A 19,502-nucleotide genomic window follows, 5' to 3' on the forward strand; every position below is an offset into this window, starting at 1 on the left:
CTCTCAACGTGACCTATCAGGACATCAGGCTCCGCCGTAGGTGTTGTTTTCAGCTCGGACACTTCTGCAGGGTCAGAGGTCATGGAGAGGTCAGAGGTGTGGGCGGGGCCAGTGGGAGTGGTCCCCTGTGGGTCACCGTGCTGCACGCCCTCATCCTCTGCACTGATGTGTGAGCGCAGGTAGTTGAACTTCTTCAGGTAAACAGTTTTCTTTGGCTGAAGGATGTGCAGGTGGGCAGAGTCAGAGCCGCATGGGTGGGCGGAGCCTTGACTGCATGGGTGGGTGGAGTCAGTGCTGCACGGGTGGGCGGAGTCTTGACTGCATGGGTGGGTGGAGTCTGAGCTGCACGGGTGGGTGGAGTCTGAGTTGCATGGGTGGGTGGAGTCAGTGCTGCACGGGTGGGTGGAGTCTGAGTTGCATGGGTGGGTGGAGTCTGAGCTGCACGGGTGGGCGGAGTCAGTTCCGCACTGGTGGGCGGAGTCTGAGTTGCACGGGTGGGCGGAGTCTGAGCTGCACGGGTGGGCGGAGTCTGCCGCAGGAACACTGCTCTGGAGTGGCTCCTCCGGCGGGAAGCTGCAGCTCTGCTTCAGATACTGTCTGGTGTAGAAGTTCCTGAGCTTGTATCCGTGAGGCAGGGGCTTGTGCAGATCGGTGTCTGACGGTAACGATCCTCCGATCACACAGTCCTGATAGTGAGCCGCCTCGGTCGACACGCAGGGCTTCAGGAACGCCTGGCACATGTTTAGGATGTTCAACACCTGAAACACCGTCAGCATTTATAAATATGGTCAAGTCACGCTTATTTCTATAGGGCTTATTTGAACTGGCCAATCCAGCTTTCTGGAGGCAATAAAAATCCTGGCGCCGCTAGTGGTTCAGTACCAGTGCGTGGATCGGAGTGTGTGTTTTAAGAAACCAACCAAATATTTGTGTAGTTTTACTTTCTATCTTTATATTAATTTATTAACTTATTCTTAATTCATTTATTAATGCTTATTTAAACATTTTTATTGTTCCATTTAGTTATATAATAATTTAGAATAACTTACAAACCAATTTAATTGATAATTTTTTGATTAGTTCTTTATATTATATTATTGCTTTTTATACTATTTTTCCATCATTGTTTAATCTTATGACTGTGTGGTTTCAACGCTGTTTGTCTTCAGGAATAAGAGATAAGAGGGATGCTCGTGGAAACTCAAGGTTTATGGGATGTTGTTTTCATCAGTCACGTTTAACATTACTTGTATGATTTGTGTTGGTCAGATGAAGTCTGAGCATTGAAACTTACACAACTAAGACTATTCAATAAACTCTGCTCCTTTTCATCAACACTTAGTCCACTTCTGGGCAGATAGAAGACTGTTAATACAGTTTTGGGCATTTTGGGTACCAGACAAGACTTCCTGTTAACAGGTTTGGGGTATTAGTCTACTTTGCAAACAAGTTGTTCTGTTACCAGACATTATATCTTAATTATATGACGTGGAGGCATTACTTGTGTGTTTGTTTGTGTGTGTGTGTGACCTGCAGGCTCTGTCCGATCTCCAGCAGCGCGTGCACGTTGTCCTGGTTGAGCTCCAGGTGTGAGGTGTACATGTAGTCCAACACCTGCCCGATGCCGCCCACGTCCTGGATGGACAGGTGGAAAACATCGCTCTTCTGCGCTGGATGGTTCTGGAACAGAGACCTGCGGAGCACAGGTGCGTGCAGGTGAGCGGGAGCGGGAGGAAGCGTGCGCGCCGCTGACGCCACTGACGTCACGCAGGCCTCACCTGAAGTACGCGCTGAAGGCCGCGAGCACGTTCTTGTGTGCTTTGAAGCAGACGCCCTTCACCACCAGCATACAGTCACACAGCAGGCCCTGGATGCGCTGCTCCTGCAGCTGCTGCAGCACGTACACGCTGTGGCTGCTCACGCTGTCCATCTGCGCAGACGCACGCGCACGCGGCGCGGTCACGCTCTGTGAGTTCATCATGTTTCACATCTCCAGCAGCTTAATGTGAGGCTTGCTTAGTTTCAGACTTACTAAATATCATTCACTGCTTCCTTGTAAAAACATTTGTGTCTTTGATATGCAGAATTACAATAATAGTAAAATTAAAGCAACCCCCGTGTGTATATAAAGCAGAATGAAGAAAGATTCTTTCATCTTACCTTTCACTCTGATGAACAGGCACTGGGCGCATCACGTCATTTCCTCTTTCACAATAAAAGTATTTTTCTTTCTTTTTTTATGCATTACGCACATTACGTTCAGAATTATAAAATACACTTTATTATTGGTAGATTAGGTTATGTTTGAAAAAAAAAAATCATTTATTATGAGTTGTATTTTTTTTTTCCATATTTCATACCTTTTTGTCAAATTTAAAAAAGCGGAAACGAAATAAATTATAAATGTTAGATGCAAAATTTAAACTTAACTAAAAAGAGAATTGGCAACTACGTGACGTAAGTTGAAGCACAAAAATAACTAAATAAAAAGTTAAAACTAAAAAAATAAATGAACGTGCGTAGTAATGTTACAACCCCCCCCCCCCCCCCCCCCAAATGATTCAAATGAAAATAGTTGAATTCAAAATATTAATGAAAAATACATATACACTGATTACATCTAATATATATATATATATATATATATATATATATATATATATATATATTATTACCAGTATACAAACGTTATTTTTCTAAATCCCCGTTCTGCTATTTTTTTTCCTGCGTCCCAATGTGCAAACTATCCACTCTATCAGCCCTAAATAATATTGACAAAATTGCTTATATTGTATACAATTTAGGATCGATAGTATGCATACTGGGACGCAGAATTTTTTATTTTATTATTTTTTTTTCATGTGTTTGCGGAAGTTGTATTATTTCCTGTTTCCGTTCGGGGAGAAAACAGAGTGGCAACGCGTGGTTCAAGAGACTCGCGCGCGTTTCAGTCCCGTGTTACTTTAAACAACGACAAGTTAAGTTAGAGAAAAGGACTTTGGTTAAGTAGATACCGGAGACTCGCTCACGGGCATCAAGAGAACCGGACCGGCGAACCGAGTCACTTGAGTGATATATTAACACGCGTGTGAAGAAGGTAATTAGAGATCGGCCGCTGTTCTTCATCAGAGAATCACAGACCAGCTTAAGGTGCAGGATCACAGGTAACATGTCACATTAATCACTCTTTATCTGTGATATAACATTACATACAGCACTCAGTGGGTGCAGTGAGACTGAAGGCGTGTGTTTTCCTCTCGGGATCAGCTGCTGGTCTTCAGGATGGTGGTCTTCACGTGTAATGCCTGCGGCGAGTCTCTGAAGAAAGCTCAAGTGGAGAAACACGTGCTCAAGTGCCGCGCCTGTCAGGTTTTGTCTTGCATCGACTGCAGCAAAGACTTCTGGTAGGAGTTTATCTGGTGTTCAGCGTGTGTTGCGCTGATGATGGTGGTTGAGTGTGTGTGATAATGGCGAGCATGCAGTGATGTTGAGCGTGTGTTGAGCTAAAGGTGTGCAGTGATGGTGAGTGTGTGCGGTGATGGTGAGCGTGTGTTGAGCTAAAGGTGTGCAGTGATGGTGAGTGTGTGCGGTGATGTTGAGCGTGTGTTGAGCTAAAGGTGTGCAGTGATGGTGAGTGTGTGCGGTGATGGTGAGTGTGTGCGGTGATGTTGAGCGTGTGTTGAGCTAAAGGTGTGCGGTGATGGTGAGTGTGTGCGGTGGTGATGAGCGTGTGTTGAGCTAAAGGTGTGCAGTGATGATGGTGAGTGTGTGCGGTGATGGTGAGTGTGTGCGGTGGTGATGGTGAGTGTGTGCGGTGGTGAAGGTGAGTGTGTGCGGTGGTGAAGGTGAGTGTGTGCGGTGGTGATGAGCGTGTGTTGAGCTAAAGGTGTGCAGTGATGATGGTGAGTGTGTGCGGTGGTGATGGTGAGTGTGTGCGGTGGTGATGGTGAGTGTGTGCGGTGATGATGGTGAGTGTGTGCGGTGATGATGGTGAGTGTGTGTGCGGTGATGATGGTGAGTGTGTGCGGTGATGATGGTGAGTGTGTGTGCGGTGATGATGGTGAGTGTGTGTGCGGTGATGATGGCGAGTGGGTGCGGTGATGATGGCGAGCATGCAGTGAAGTTGAGCGTGAGGTTGAGCTAAAGGTGTGCGGTGATGATGGTGAGTGTGTGCGGTGATGGTGGTCAGTGTGTGCGGTGATGGTGAGTGTGTGCGGTGATGGTCGTGGTTGTAAAGGTGTGCGGTGATGATGGTGAGTGTGTGCGGTGATGTTGAGTGTGTGTTGAGCTAAAGGTGTGCAGTGATGGTGAGTGTGTGCGGTGATGGTGAGTGTGTGCGGTGATGTTGAGCGTGTGTTGAGCTAAAGGTGTGCAGTGATGGTGAGTGTGTGCGGTGATGATGGTGAGTGTGTGCGGTGATGATGGTGAGTGTGTGCGGTGGTGATGAGCGTGTGTTGAGCTAAAGGTGTGCAGTGATGATGGTGAGAGTGTGTGGTGATGATGATGAGTGTGTGCGGTGATGATGGTGAGTGTGTGCGGTGATGGTGAGGATGGTGAGTGTGTGCGGTGGTGATGGTGAGTGTGTGTGCGGTGATGTTGAGTGTGTGTGCGGTGATGGTGGCGAGTGTGTGCGGTGATGGTGGCGAGTGTGTGCGGTGATGGTGGCGAGTGTGTGCGGTGATGGTGGCGAGTGTGTGCGGTGATGGTGGCGAGTGTGTGCGGTGATGGTGGCGAGTGTGTGCGGTGATGGTGGCGAGTGTGTGCGGTGATGGTGGCGAGTGTGTGCGGTGGTGGTGGCGAGTGTGTGCGGTGATGGTGGCGAGTGGGTGCGGTGATGGTGGCGAGTGTGTGCGGTGATGGTGGCGAGTGTGTGCGGTGATGGTGGCGAGTGGGTGCGGTGATGGTGGCGAGTGGGTGCGGTGATGGTGGCGAGTGGGTGCGGTGATGGTAGTGGTGGTGAGTGTGCGGTGATGGTGGTGGTGAGTGTGCGGTGATGGTGGCGAGTGGGTGCGGTGATGGTGGCGAGTGGGTGCGGTGATGGTGGTGTTGGTGAGTGTGTGCGGTGATGGTGGTGGTGGCGAGTGGGTGCGGTGATGGTGGTGGTGGCGAGTGGGTGCGGTGATGGTGGCGAGTGTGTGCGGTGATGGTGGTGTTGGTGAGTGTGTGCGGTGATGGTGGTGTTGGTGAGTGTGTGCGGTGATGCTGGCGAGTGTGTGCGGTGATGGTGGTGGTGGTGAGTGTGCGGTGATGGTGGCGAGTGTGTGCGGTGATGGTGGCGAGTGTGTGCGGTGATGGTGGTCAGTGTGTGCGGTGATGGTGGTCAGTGTGTGCGGTGATGGTGGTCAGTGTGTGCGGTGATGGTGGTCAGTGTGTGCGGTGATGGTGGCGAGTGTGTGCGGTGATGGTGGCGAGTGTGTGCGGTGATGGTGGCGAGTGTGTGCGGTGATGGTGGCGAGTGTGTGCGGTGATGGTGGCGAGTGTGTGCGGTGATGGTGGCGAGTGTGTGCGGTGATGGTGGTGAGTGTGTGCGGTGATGGTGGTGGTGGTGAGTGTGTGCGGTGATGGTGGTGAGTGTGTGCGGTGATGGTGATGGTGGTGAGTGTGTGCGGTGATGGTGGTCAGTGTGTGCGGTGATGGTGGTGAGTGTGTGCGGTGATGGTGGTGGTGGTGAGTGTGTGCGGTGATGGTGGTGAGTGTGTGCGGTGATGGTGGTGGTGGTGAGTGTGTGCGGTGATGGTGGTCAGTGTGTGCGGTGATGGTGGTCAGTGTGTGCGGTGATGGTGGTCAGTGTGTGCGGTGATGGTGGTCAGTGTGTGCGGTGATGGTGGTCAGTGTGTGCGGTGATGGTGGCGAGTGTGTGCGGTGATGGTGGCGAGTGTGTGCGGTGATGGTGGCGAGTGTGTGCGGTGATGGTGGCGAGTGTGTGCGGTGATGGTGGTGGTGGTGAGTGTGTGCGGTGATGGTGGTGAGTGTGTGCGGTGATGGTGGTGGTGGTGAGTGTGTGCGGTGATGGTGGTGGTGGCGAGTGTGTGCGGTGATGGTGGTGAGTGTGTGCGGTGATGGTGGTGAGTGTGTGCGGTGATGGTGGTGAGTGTGTGCGGTGATGGTGGTCAGTGTGTGCGGTGATGGTGGTCAGTGTGTGCGGTGATGGTGGTCAGTGTGTGCGGTGATGGTGGTCAGTGTGTGCGGTGATGGTGGTCAGTGTGTGCGGTGATTGTGGCGAGTGTGTGCGGTGATGGTGGCGAGTGTGTGCGGTGATGGTGGTGGTGGTGAGTGTGTGCGGTGATGGTGGTCAGTGTGTGCGGTGATGGTGGTCAGTGTGTGCGGTGATGGTGGTCAGTGTGTGCGGTGATGGTGGTCAGTGTGTGCGGTGATGGTGGTCAGTGTGTGCGGTGATGGTGGCGAGTGTGTGCGGTGATGGTGGCGAGTGTGTGCGGTGATGGTGGTCAGTGTGTGCGGTGATGGTGGTGGTGGTCAGTGTGTGCGGTGATGGTGGTGGTGGCGAGTGTGTGCGGTGATGGTGGTGAGTGTGTGCGGTGATGGTGGTGAGTGTGTGCGGTGATGGTGGTGAGTGTGTGCGGTGATGGTGGTGGTGGCGAGTGTGTGCGGTGATGGTGGCGAGTGTGTGCGGTGATGGTGGCGAGTGTGTGCGGTGATGGTGGTGAGTGTGTGCGGTGATGGTGGTGGTGGTGAGTGTGTGCGGTGATGGTGGTGAGTGTGTGCGGTGATGGTGGTGAGTGTGTGCGGTGATGGTGGTGAGTGTGTGCGGTGATGGTGGTGAGTGTGTGCGGTGATGGTGGTGAGTGTGTGCGGTGATGGTGATGGTGGTGAGTGTGTGCGGTGATGGTGGTCAGTGTGTGCGGTGATGGTGGCGAGTGTGTGCGGTGATGTGAGTGTGGCGGTGATGGTGAGCCTGTGTGGTGATAATGAATGTGTGTGGTGATGGTGAGGGTGTGTGGTGATGATAGTGATATTATTGTTTGTTCACAGGGGCGATGATTACAAGAACCACAACAAGTGCATCAGTGAAGACCAGAAGTACGGCGGTAAAGACTTCCAGGCGAAGGCGAACAAGGGTGATGTGAAGCAGCAGCAGTGGATTCAGGTGAGCAGAGCTGAACGTCTGTGAAGCTCTGATGGGTTAGTCTGGTCACTCATGCGTGTGTTCTTCTCCAGAGGATCCAGCAGGCCATGGAGCAGCCTGACGTTGAGCCCAGCATCTGGAAGGTCCTGCAGGTGGTCAGCACTCACAATAATGTGCCGCGTAAGAAAGCCAAGTTTGAGGTGAGGGTCTGAGACAGCTGTGACAGAGTTTGGTTCGATCTGATGATTGAGTGCTGAATCTTTAACCACTGGTTTGTTCACGTGCAGAACTGGATGAAGAACTGTCTGAAGATCAACACCCCGTGTTTACTGGAGAAGGTCTGGGAGATTTGCTCAACGACTGTCGACAGTGTAAGAGTTTAACCTTCTTCATCACCAGTTTACATCCAGATCGCATTTCACACCAACTTCAACAATGAAAACTGATGGTGTGCATGTTTAAATGTTTCTGAAAGAAGTCTCTTCTGCTAATCAAGGCTGCACTTATTTCATAAAAGTACAGTAAAAATTGTGAATTATTATTATATAAAGCAACTGTTTTCTGTGTGAATATATGTAAAGTGTAATTTATTTCTGTGATGCGCAGCTGTGCTGCCCTTCAAAAGTTTGGGGCACGTAATTAAAAAATATAAAATAAAATTAACGATGCATTAAATTCATTAGAAGTGTCAGTGAAGACATTTATAATGTGGCAAAAGATTTATATTTCAAATAAATGCTGTTCTTGTTAACTTTCTGTTCATCTGTGAATCCTGAAAAATAAAATGTATGATGGTTTCCACAGAAATATTGAGCAGCACAACTGTGTTCAACACTGATAATAATCAGAAATGTTTCTTGAGCAGTAAATCATCATATTATTCTGATTTCTGAAGATCATGTGACACTGAAGACTGGAGGAATGATGCTGAAAATGGAGCATCACAGAAATACATTACACTTTAACACAGATTCACACAGAAAACAGCTGTTTTAAACTGTAATATTTCAGTGTTTTACTGTATTTTTGATCAGATAAATGCAGCCTTGATGAGCAGAAGAGACTCAAACATTTTTTTACAATTATTACATAATTTGTATTTATTTTTCTGTGTATGATAAGATTACTGTATAAAAGTGCATCGCTTGTTTCATGATGTTTCAGAACAGCAACCAAACCATCCATAAGACAGCGAACAAAAACAAGAGAGAGGAGCAGAAAGATAAGAAGAACAAGAGAAAGACTTCAGATGAGAATTCAGAGGAGCAGAACAGAGAAAACACAGATGAGAAACAGAGGAGAAAAAAGAGGAAACGAGAGGAGAGAGAACAGAACGGACAGAACGCAGACGAAAAGAGCAACAAAAAACAGAAGAAAAGAAAACAGGAGGCAGTTGATGGTAAGCATTGTGTTAGTGCCGTACTGACGGTTTGTACTCATGTGACCTCTTATTCACTTCCTGTGTGTTTACCAATCAGAGAGTCTGAATCATGAGGGGGAGGAGCCAGAGAGTCTGAATCATGAGGGGGAGGAGCCAGTGAACCAAGAGTCTGAATCAAACTCTACAGGTATTTCACCACATAATAATGTCTGATATCAGTCAGAGAAGAGCTGGGAGATATGGCCAAACAATATCAGGATAAATGTCACATTTGTATTTCTTTCAAGTTTAAAGGCACATTTTTAAAACCAGATGGTTAATTGTGGTTTTAAACTATTCTTTATGGTCAGAACATGACAAACACTTCACGTTTTTTAATTCTTTTAACTTTTCCAGTAGGGCTGCAACTAACGATTATTTTGATGATCGATTAATCTGTCGATTATTTTTACGATTAATCGATTAATCGGTTTATGTACTTATATTTTAGTTTTTTCCATTTTTTCCCCAGGTAAATTATTAATAAATGGTCTTTATCATTCAGCATAGATTTAAGAGATTTTAACCATTTTGCACTGTCATATCCTCATCACAAATATACCTGAAGTTGTTTTATTGTGTTAGTAATCCTTTGTCGAACTCTTCTGCAATCAGAACACTGACCCATACTCTAGCAAATTTCACAAGTAGATTTCAAATAATGTTTTCACCATGGCAGTCCTTAGAGCTCCTAAAGTAGTTTTACATCCCGAACAAAGCTTAAGGAATCTTTCAGAACATATTTTCACGAAGAATAAGGATAAAACAGAATAAAATTGCAGTGCATTGTATTTTATTATTTACTGGGAAACAGCTTTATAGCTTTTGCTGTGAAATTGTAAACAATCCTTCGAATAAAGTGCCAATGGCATGAAACCTGAATGAAACTCACAATTTAAAGTAAAATCCATCAGAAGGTTGTCCAGAAAAAAAAAATCGGACACAAAAAACCTGCTGTGTGAAAAAGAGCAGTGAATACTTAGAAAAAAAAAGTGCATTTCAAATATCTTTAAACATTTACCTCTCTCATTCAGTCATACTTAGGCTGCACGACTGAATTTTGAACTGGTAAACGACAAACTGATCACAGAACATGTTTGTAAAGCTTTAAATGTTAACTGTTAAAAAGCAATGTTATCAGCTTTTACGACTAAACATTTGCAAACAACATTGTACTGGAGAATCTGCACAAATGAAAGTCTTAGGGGCCGTTCACAAATCGCGCCTAAAAACGCGTGGAAAACGCTAGGCGCGCCGCTTTCTCCTTCTTTCCAAAGCGCTCGTGCAGAAGCGCCCCTGAGGCGTCTGCCTCTGCTAAGCAACCATGACGTGCTCTCTCCTTGAAGACGCGGAAATTTCAGCAAAGGATAAATGGATTTGCAGCTCAAATAAATCGCTTGCAGTAGCTCTGCTACTAAATTTATTTCAAAATGGAAATCCATATACAACTATGATCAGCTGTTCCTTTCATCTTGACTGAGCTTTTAACGTTGTTACGGGAAAGGATGAAGCTGATTGGTTAGTTCTTGTCACATGACCCGCGATGCGCTTGCTGCATTCTGAAAAGTTTAAATGTTTTTAACTCGATGCGGTGCGGTGTTGGAAATAACGAACATGAGCGCGCAAAAGACGCGATATGTGAACGTCCCCTTAAACAGTTCAGTAGTGCAGAGTTTACAGGTTACTCTTCTTTTTTGAAGGCTCAATGTAAAGTACTCCCACATCACGCTGAATGCTGCAGACATAGACATCATATGATGTCTATGGCTGCAGAGACGCTGCTCGGGAAGCACGTGACATAAAACAAGGCCAGCTATTGGCTATTCGCTACTTCTCCTGCTGTACTGGCTGAGTAAAACCTCCGGTGGCTCATTACTGCCACACTTTGGTCACCGCAGATTTGAAATATGCACGAAATGAGCCGCTTACGGCAAATAAAAGTTATTTAGCAACGAATCGATGACTAAATTAGTTGACAACTATTTTAATAATCGATTTTAATCGATTAAATCGATTCGTTGTTTCAGCTCTAGATTCCAGTCATTTTTCCTTAAAGGGATCATATGATGTAATTTTAAATTTTTACTTTTTCTTTGGAGTGTTACAAGCTCTTGGTGCATAAAGAAGATCTGTAAAGTTGTAAAGACTAAAGTCTTAAATCCATAGAGATATTCTTTATCAAAGTTAAGAGTCAATCACTCCCCCCTAAAACACCTTGTTCAAAAACACCCCCATGTTCGTCTGATGTCCAGATCGTGAACGAATCTTTCTATTTAACCAGATCTTCTCAGTGAAGCAGTTGAACCAGTTCACCAAATCGAACTGAATCTTGTTGATTTGTAGATTAAAATGCACCACTGCTGTATTACACTTCATTAACAAACATGGGCATGAAATATGGATTATAGTGCAGATGATTTTATTCTGAGTGCGTTGAGATTAATAGCATCGTGTGTCATATAAATATAAATATGGATTCAGTAGCGTCTGATTAATGACCGAAGCATCACTGATCCGGATCTTCTGACATGGTTTTTCAGGGAAGTTTAACTGGAAAGGGACGATAAAGGCAGTTCTGAGAAACGCTCCGGAGGACGGACTCGCTGTCAAGAAACTCCGCAAGAAGGTGAGCTGGACTTGAAGACATGTGACTGGTCAGAATCTGAGCGAGACGCTGGAACTGAACTCTGTCTCATGTCTCATGAGTGAGCTGTTCTTCCAGACGTCTGCTGACTCTGTGTTTCTGCAGGTTTTAGCGGCGTATTACTCTTTCACTGGAGACTCAAACTACAGATCTGAAGAAGAGCTTCTGTCTCTGTTCAACAGAAAGATCAACAACAACCCCAAGTTTAAGATCCTCAAAGACCGAGTCAGACTGGTGAAATGATGCACATCTTCATCATCGTCTTCATCTCTAGCTGTAATAAAGCTGCGGGTGAACTCGCGTCCGTCTCAGTCTGGTGTGTGAGTCTGAGAACATTATCAATAAAATAAATCAGGACTTTGGAGTGTGTATCAAGAATCTTTTTTTTTTTTTCAAATGTATTTTTTTTATTAAACTCTACAAAACATCACAACATTAAGGCAGTGCAGTTATAAAACAAAACAAAGAAGAAAAGTACTACAATTATCATGGTTAAACTATAGTAACCAGTTCTTTTCATCTTAAGAGGACACACAAGATAAATATAGAGATGCGCTCTTCATTGCTTTAAGATGAATGTAATTGTGCGTAGTCTGCGGCCTCCTTCACTTCTCATTTCTTTAAAGGCCTTGACCCTTCTGATATGGCCAATTACAGACCGATCTCAAATCCTCTGCTTCTTTCAAAGCTACTTGGAAATGCTGTTGCCGCTCAACTTCAGTTGTATTTGTAATCTCATAACCTCTGCGAATGTTTCCAGTCTGGTTTTCACACTCTTCACAGCACTTCTTAAGATTGTCAATGACCTCCTTATGGCCACTGACTCAAGCTCATTAGCATTTTAATTCTGTCAGATCTTTCCTCTGATCTTTTGACACCATCTCTCATAAATTCTCATCTCATGTCTCTGTTCTTGGTATTTCTGGAGCTGCTCTATCTTCGTTTACTTCTTACCTGTCTGACCGTCAGCACTACATCGCTGTCCTGAGTCCTCTACTGCTCATGTCTCTCACGGTGTTCCCCAGGGCTCTGTTCTTGGGCCTCTACTATTCATCATCTATATGCTCCCTTTAACATTATTCATCATCATGGCTTCAACCTCCACTGCTGTGCAGATGACCCAGACACCCAGCTCCACATCAGCCCTCAACACAACTCTCCTTTCCCACCAACTCTATATCAGCTTGTATTAATGATATAAATACTTGGATGACCAGTAACTTGGATGACCATGTTAACATTGCTGAGATCTTGGCTCGACCGTCCCTACCACTGTTAAAGACCTGGGTATAATCTTTGACTCCTCTCTCTCCTTCCTACCTAATATTTCTTCACTCACTAAATCTGCCTTGTTTTGCCTCTGTAATATCGCTCGCTCACGTCCCTTCTTAAATATCCATGATGCTGAGACACTGGGTCAAGCCTTCATCACTTCTCGACTCGACCGCTGTAATTCTCTTTTCTACGGTCTACCAAACACAACACTGAATAAGCTCCAGTATATCCAGACCTCTGCAGCTAGGGTTCTCACTTTATCAAAGAAATCTTCTCACATTACTCTCATCCTACACCGTCGTCTTTGGCTACCCGTTTGTTTTCTTATTCAATGCTCTGTGATGTCCGTGTGCTATCGGGGGGGCTTCTAAACACCGCAGAAGGGTGTGTAAGTGCATGAACCGGTGCGCGCTGTGTGTTCCGCCGCTAGCTCCGCGGAGGGATTAGCTGTTAAAGGTGGGGGTGTGAGGGCTGAATCCGACTCTTGTGTGGGACATTCCTTCTCTCGTGGGGCAGGGGTCAGTTGGCCGCCGCACAGAGGCTCTATACAGGTGCGAGCGCTGCACAGACCCTCGGGTCACGACTCACTGCAGTCCAGTTTCCAGCTGGAGAAAGAGCTGCCTGTTAGACACACACACACACACACACACACAGATGATGCCCATGTGCGGCCCTGATCCCGCGCTTAGCTGTAATCGAATCGCTTTGAGCGCAGCTAGCTCATGTTAATCGCCGCTTCTGCATGAACCTTACAAGCCTTCACGCATCATATTTAGTGTTGGGAAGGTTACTTTGGAAATGTAATAGGTTACAGATTACAAGTTACCCTTTTAAAATATAATAATTAGTGTAACTATTTCAATTACTTTATTATAGTAATTGATTACTTTTTAATTACTTTTCTTAAGTTCTAGCGAAACTGTTAATCATTTTGAAACACGTAAAGCAGGCCGGGTTAATCTTTCAGTGGAACTCGACTCTGATTACTGCCAGACTTTCACAATCCTTCATTACCTCAATTAATATTATAATCATTTGGTTTGAAAGCACAGCCACCACAAAATCAGACTTAAGCACCACTTTTAACTTTCAGATCGTTCTGAAGTTAAATACAGGTTTCAGATCATAACAACAGACAAAGATATGATAAAGAGCTACTTCTGATTGAGTTATGACAGGAAACACTGGCATCTAACAATGCTTTGGGGGAAAACTGTTAATCTAAAATTATAAAGCATATACATAAACCCGAATAGGGAATAAAACAGTTATTGTATAACCATGTGCTAAACTCCTGAAACATTCACGTCTTGTATTTAAGAGCAGTCAATGCAATTAATGAAAGAAATCAATTAAATCTTTAAATCTTTATGTGTGTGGAAATATTCAGATGTAACCCCCTTTGCAATCATTAACATTTTCATAAGTAACTGTATTTTAATTCCACTGCGTTATTTATTTTTCTCAGTAGTTGTAACCGATTACAGTTTCATTTATTTTGCAATTAAATAACGTAATTCTGTTATGTTACTCCACAACAATGCTAATATTATTACTGGTTTATTAATCTGCTGTAAGGTTTTTTTGTAAGGGTTTTGAACTGGGAAATAGATTTAAGTTTCAGAAAATATGTGCATCACTATTACAAATGTATGTAGGCTATAGGATAATGAGTGTTTCCTTACATTATTACAAGAAAACATCTTTTCAGCAGAGCAAGAACATGAACAGTGAAAGTAACCAAAGCTTGTAGAATACATTTTAATAGGCATAATTAAATGTCAAAATAACTGAAGGGTATATCTATTTGCTAAATGAACTAAGCCAACTAACATTATACATATGTTCTTTTGGTTTTTGTTCCCAGTATTTTTAAAAATGTATGCATTTAGCAGCTGCTTTTTATCCAAAGTGACTAACAGTGCATTCAGGCTAACAGTTTTTACCTAACATGTGTTCCCTGGGAATTGAACCCACAACCTTGCGCTGCTAACACAATGCTCTACCACTTGAACCATTAAAAATAATTCCTTATACAATGAAAATACAATTATTGGCTAACACCAAGTACCAAAAATAAAAGTATCGTATCCGTCTCATTCTGAAAGAAATGCTATCTGTGCATCGCTACTATGAAGTAGAAACGCAGCAGCTTTGGTGGAAAAAGGGAGGAAAAACTTCAACACCCATAATGCACTTGGGGATCCACACTGAGAAAGGTTTTTGAGCAGTACCTCATCCAATTAATCATTTGTCTATCAATTCAGTTTACCATTATTTGTTTTATCTTTCAATAATTTTTTTTTAATTCAAAAATTGATAAATATAAATATTTTTTATTAAGAGCTCAACTAAGACATATTTGTTTTTTTTTTTGTGTGTGTAAAGGTTTGTGGTTACACAGACCAGCACATTATTTTTCATTGGCTCAAATTATAAAATGTAGGTGTGAACCATTACCTTAATTTATTTTAATTGGATGAGTGAAATTTTTTTTACAGTGCAAGATATTCTTGACTTTATTCTTAATTCAAAACTTATATGTGCAGTATTTCTGAGAAATGTGAAATCACCAAAACAAACCCCTTTCTTGATAGCTCTGCCCCCAATACCACAAACACCCAATGCAGCACAAGCACCTCCCCCATCATGAGGGGACACGCCCCTTACTGGTGATTGGCCACAAGTTGTCTTGGTTCTCAGTAAAATCCTCTTTCAACAGTCTTTCTCTATGGAGTCAATATAATGGCATATATATATACGCAAATAATTTATATAAAAAATAAATAAAGTTTTGCAAACGAAAATTAAAGTATTGAGGAAAATAAATTAGTTTTTTGAGAACAAAAATAAAGAATTGCAAAACATAAATGAAAGATATGACCATGGAAAATATGTATTGCAAAATAATTGCTTTCACGCTGCTTCATTTATGTTTTGCAATTCTTTATTTTTGTTTGCAAAACTTTGTTTTTTTCTGCCAATACTTTATTTTCTTTTGCAATTTCTTTTTTTTTTTTTTTTTGCAAAAAGCAAATTTATTTTCCTGAATACTTTAATTTTCGTTTGCAAAACTTAATTTTCTTTGGCAAAACTTTACTTTTTTGTGTATATATTCGGCATTATTTTGACTCCATATTTCTCAGAAATCTAACCTTAACCAATATTGAAGACACCTGGTGCCACACTCTAATCAGCTAATTAACTCAAAACACCTGCAGAGGCCTTTAAATGGTCTCTCAGTCTAGTTCTGTAGGCTACACAATCATGGGGAAGACTGCTGACCTTACAGTTATCCAGAAGATGACCATTGACACCTTGCACAAGGAGTGTGTTCACAGAGCTCTGTGTCCAAGCACATTAATAGAGAGGCGAAGGGAAGGAAAAGGTGTGGTAGAAAAAAGTGTACAAGCAATAGAGATAACCGCACCCTGGAGAGGATTGTGAAACAAAACCCTTTCAAAAATGTGGGGGATTCACAAAGAGTGGACTGCAGCTGGAGCCAGTGCTTCAAGAACCACTACACACAGACGTGTGCAAGACATGGGTTTCAGCTGTCGCACTCCTTGTGTCTAAAAATTTCTAAAAAAAATTCTAAAAATCCTGTCTTTGTATAGGTCTCAAGTTATATTCTAATTTTCTGAGATACTGAATTTGGGATTTTCCTTAGTTGTCAGTTATAATCATCAAAATTAAATGAAATAAACATTTGAAATATATCAGTCTGTGTGTAATGAATGAATATAATATACAAGTTTCAATTTTGAATGGAATTAGTGAAATAAATCAACTTCTTGATGATATTTGAATTATATGACCAGCACCTGTATACTGTATATCACAACATGTCCTTGTGTGTTCCTCAGAAGAACCGTGCGAGTGAACTTCTGTTTAAAGGAACAGTTTGTAAAAAATTTTAATAATTTGTAATAGTTTCTTTCTTCTGTAGAACAAAAAGGAAGTTGTTTGGTTCCCAGTTTTCTTCAGAACATGTTTTATGTTATAATACAGGTTTGGAACGACATGCAGATGATAACAGATTGCTCTTTAAACAGATTCATTCTCATGTGCTCAGGCCAAATGCTGAGTTTGAGTGTTTTTAACACGTAACGTTAGCGTTTCATGAACGTCTTGCCTTTCATTCATCATCAATGATAGTGGGAAATGTTGAGCCATCGGCTCTTGATACCCCATCAGAACCAGAGCTGTGTGTGCGGTGTGTAAGGTATACGTCTCTGATAAAGCTCCTCACAGAACACTATTGTTCTCCTCATCGCTGCCCCAGAGGCCTCTGGGAAACGAGCAGAAAGCAGGTTTCCCGCGGCCGGAGGAAATGGAAGTCTGGTTTTATTGTGTGTTTGGGTGAGAATCAAATGCGCTCAGATTTTTCTCAGAATATCTGGCACACACTGCTGGAGTTTGAGGTTCAGACGCGCTGAATGAGCCGCATTATGAAGCGTGAAGCTGGGCTCAGAACATGATACTCTGCTGAATCCGTGGATGCACACACACACACACGCACACACACTCTCAAACACACACACACACACAATCCCGGGTCTGTTGCTGGAGATAAGAGGTAAGTGAATCGCTGTGGATCTAGAGATCTGATTCAGTTGAATCATATTTGGATATTGAAGGCCTCACTGCATTCGTTTGTGAATCAGACAGCAGTTCATCAATCAGACTTCTGCACTGATTTAGGAGAGTTTTCCAGAGTCAGAGATAGAAACATCACAAGCCTCAATTCACCTTTTGTAGATTCTGTCTTGTTTCTCTCAGAATGATCTGGAGTCCATCAATGGTCTGAGAGCATCATTACACACAACATCATCCAATAATTTTACAGAGATTTCTGGTAACTCATAAACACAATGCAATGAAGTGTAAAATTCAAAATATTGATACAACAACTGTAAGAAATAAATACAGATAAATTCCTTAAAATTACACAATATATTGTGCCCAGTGTTGGTAAGTTACTCTAAAAAAGTAATTAATTACAAGATACTAATTACATCTTCAACAGAGTAATTAGATTACTGTACAAAAAGTATGTAATTAATTATTACTTTCTAAATCCTATATCAACCTCGAGGAGTTAATCACACAAGGATAGACATGAAACGGTTCTTAATTCTTTCAGACAACTACATCAATTATTCTGGACACTCTTTAGATTAGAGTCCAATTCACACTATTAACTAATTATTAACTATGATTTTTACTTCAATATACTCCTAATTACTGCTGATTAATACTTAGTAAAGTAGTTGTTAATTTTAAGAGTCGGATAGGATTAAAGATTTAAAATAAGACATTAATATGTGATTTTAATGTAATAATAAACAGCCAATATCCCAGTAATATTCATTCTAATTACAAACTCGTTGGTACTAAATTGGACACTAAACTGAATACACTACAGTAAATATTTTTTTTAACTCACCAAAGTATTTAATGTGAAAAGGGTACATAAAAGCAAGAATTTTAAGGTTAGACTTTACATTTTGATTTTAAATCCACTATTGTCTTGTATATAAATGTTCTACAATCTATACACAGTAAGATCAGTTACATAAGAAGTAACTGTCATTCAATTACAGTAACTAATTACACCCAAGACTGATTGTGGCCTATTTTTACGGATAGTTTTGCAGTGTAGACTGAAAGAAGAGATGAAATGTGAGCAGAACAGACTGAAGTGCAGTAGTCTCCAGCTGCCAGGACAGCAGATCTGAGCTGTGTTAGAGAGTACAGTATCCACACCTGACCTCCTGACCTCCTGACCCCGCCACAGGTGACGCTCAGCTGCTCACAGTCAACAATCACTGCTTCTGCTGGAAATTCAATTCAATTCAAGTTTATTTGTATAGCGCTTTTTACGATACAAATCGTTACAAAGCAACTTTACAGAAAATTATGTTTCTACAATATTTAGTAGTAGCTATATTGAATACAAGACGTAGTCAGCCAGACGATGAACATTATTAACAGCAATTATTATATGATGCAGTCACACATGTAGCAATAATTGTTAGTTCTGTTGTTGATTCAAGGTCAGCATCATCTGGGGTCCTCTGAGGGTCAGCATCATCTCTTCTCAGGTGTTCTGGATCCAGACTGGAGCTTGTGTAAATCCTAGTTACCACGGGATGAAGATCCAGCAGAAACAGAGAAACAAATAGAGACATCATTAGCATAGCTGCTGAGCCAACAAAGTAAAGTTAATTAGTTTAACCCAAGCTAAAGAATAAAAATGCAGATGCAACTACAGTCACAATTTAAGAGATACATTATTCGAATGCTTGGCGAAAGAGATGCGTTTTTAATCTAGATTTAAACAGAGAGAGTGTGTCTGAACCCTGAACATTATCAGGAAGGCTATTCCAGAGTTTGGGAGCCAAATGTGAGAAAGCTCTACCTCCTTTAGTGGATTTTGCTATCCTAGGAACTAGGGCTGTTTCCTCCGTGGCCCGCCGGGGTCTTACTCTCAGTATGGCCCATGGATCTCTATTACTGTCTGGTCTATAGTGGCCCCTATCACTTTCTATTCTATGGGTGCTACTCTCTCTGAGCTTCTGCAGTCCATCTTCCTTGCCATATAAGCTAATAGATTAGCTATAATCTGATACTGTGTTCTTATGTCTGGCTAATTATCTCAATGTATCTCTTTTGTTCATGTTCCAGGATCTTCTAAGAAATACTTCTGGTACGTATTACATTTTTCTTCTTTTTTTTGGGGTAGACTCCGCCCTGCCTTCGTCTTCAGCAGGATTAGCTGGTATCTACAAACTTCAGGTCCTCGGTACGGATGTGGCAGATACGCAGCATGCACGATACAAGGAAATGGTCTGTAACATCATCACATTGAGGTACGATATCTACATCAGTAAGATCGATTCCATGCGATATAATTAAATCTAGTGTATGATTAAAACGATGAGTGGGCCCGCTGACATTTTGCTTGATTTCAAAAGAGTTTATTAGGTCAGTAAACGCAAGTCCTAATGTATCATTTGTATTATCAACGTGAATATTAAAATCTCCCATGATTAGTGCCTTATCAACTGTAACTA

At 42.8% G+C, this 19,502-nt stretch overlaps 4 protein-coding genes across 6 annotated transcripts in view; 2 read left to right on the top strand and 2 right to left on the bottom strand.

The window, feature by feature from the left end:
- The window catches only part of zbtb49 (zinc finger and BTB domain containing 49), a 5,643-nt gene extending 3,499 nt beyond the window's left edge, over nucleotides 1-2,144 (bottom strand). The window contains exons 1-4 of the mRNA XM_059515344.1: nucleotides 1,779-2,144; nucleotides 1,531-1,693; nucleotides 525-758; nucleotides 1-215 (exon numbers count right to left, since the gene is read on the bottom strand). The exon at nucleotides 1-215 is cut by the window's left edge and continues 98 nt beyond it. Coding sequence (XP_059371327.1) covers nucleotides 1-215; nucleotides 525-758; nucleotides 1,531-1,693; nucleotides 1,779-1,981 — 815 coding nt within the window. The 5' untranslated portion in view covers nucleotides 1,982-2,144. The remainder of the gene's footprint in view (nucleotides 216-524; nucleotides 759-1,530; nucleotides 1,694-1,778) is intronic.
- stx18 (syntaxin 18) overlaps nucleotides 1-19,502 on the top strand; it is a 293,868-nt gene that overhangs the window by 31,805 nt on the left and 242,561 nt on the right. The window lies entirely within an intron of this gene.
- LOC132109343 (WD repeat-containing protein 1-like) overlaps nucleotides 1-19,502 on the bottom strand; it is a 138,037-nt gene that overhangs the window by 29,875 nt on the left and 88,660 nt on the right. The gene's annotated exons all lie outside the window — the stretch shown is intronic.
- lyar (Ly1 antibody reactive homolog (mouse)) lies at nucleotides 2,875-11,421 on the top strand. 2 transcript variants are annotated; one of them, XM_059515342.1, is made up of 9 exons: nucleotides 2,875-3,164; nucleotides 3,268-3,404; nucleotides 6,991-7,105; nucleotides 7,177-7,284; nucleotides 7,372-7,455; nucleotides 8,249-8,483; nucleotides 8,563-8,652; nucleotides 11,045-11,130; nucleotides 11,254-11,421. In XM_059515342.1, the coding sequence occupies exons 2-9, from the start codon at nucleotides 3,283-3,285 to the stop codon at nucleotides 11,389-11,391; spliced, it is 978 nt and encodes a 325-aa protein (XP_059371325.1). In that variant the 5' UTR covers nucleotides 2,875-3,164; nucleotides 3,268-3,282; the 3' UTR covers nucleotides 11,392-11,421. The 2 variants fall into 2 exon arrangements, with proteins under 2 accessions (XP_059371325.1, XP_059371326.1); XM_059515343.1 differs by lacking the exon at nucleotides 2,875-3,164 and having other exon boundaries at nucleotides 3,249-3,404.

This window comes from Carassius carassius, chromosome 29 (assembly GCF_963082965.1).
Source record: "Carassius carassius chromosome 29, fCarCar2.1, whole genome shotgun sequence".
NCBI classification, from domain to species: Eukaryota; Metazoa; Chordata; class Actinopteri; order Cypriniformes; family Cyprinidae; genus Carassius; species Carassius carassius.

Excerpts from the sequence above, each read along its gene's own strand:
- lyar (XM_059515342.1), top strand. The coding sequence starts at position 3,283 with ATGGTGGTCTTCACGTGTAATGCCTGCGGCGAGTCTCTGAAGAAAGCT. Across the intron at positions 8,484-8,562 it reads AAAACAGGAGGCAGTTGATG|AGAGTCTGAATCATGAGGGG; the intron begins GTAAGCATTGTG and ends TTTACCAATCAG. Across the intron at positions 11,131-11,253 it reads TCAAGAAACTCCGCAAGAAG|GTTTTAGCGGCGTATTACTC; the intron begins GTGAGCTGGACT and ends GTGTTTCTGCAG.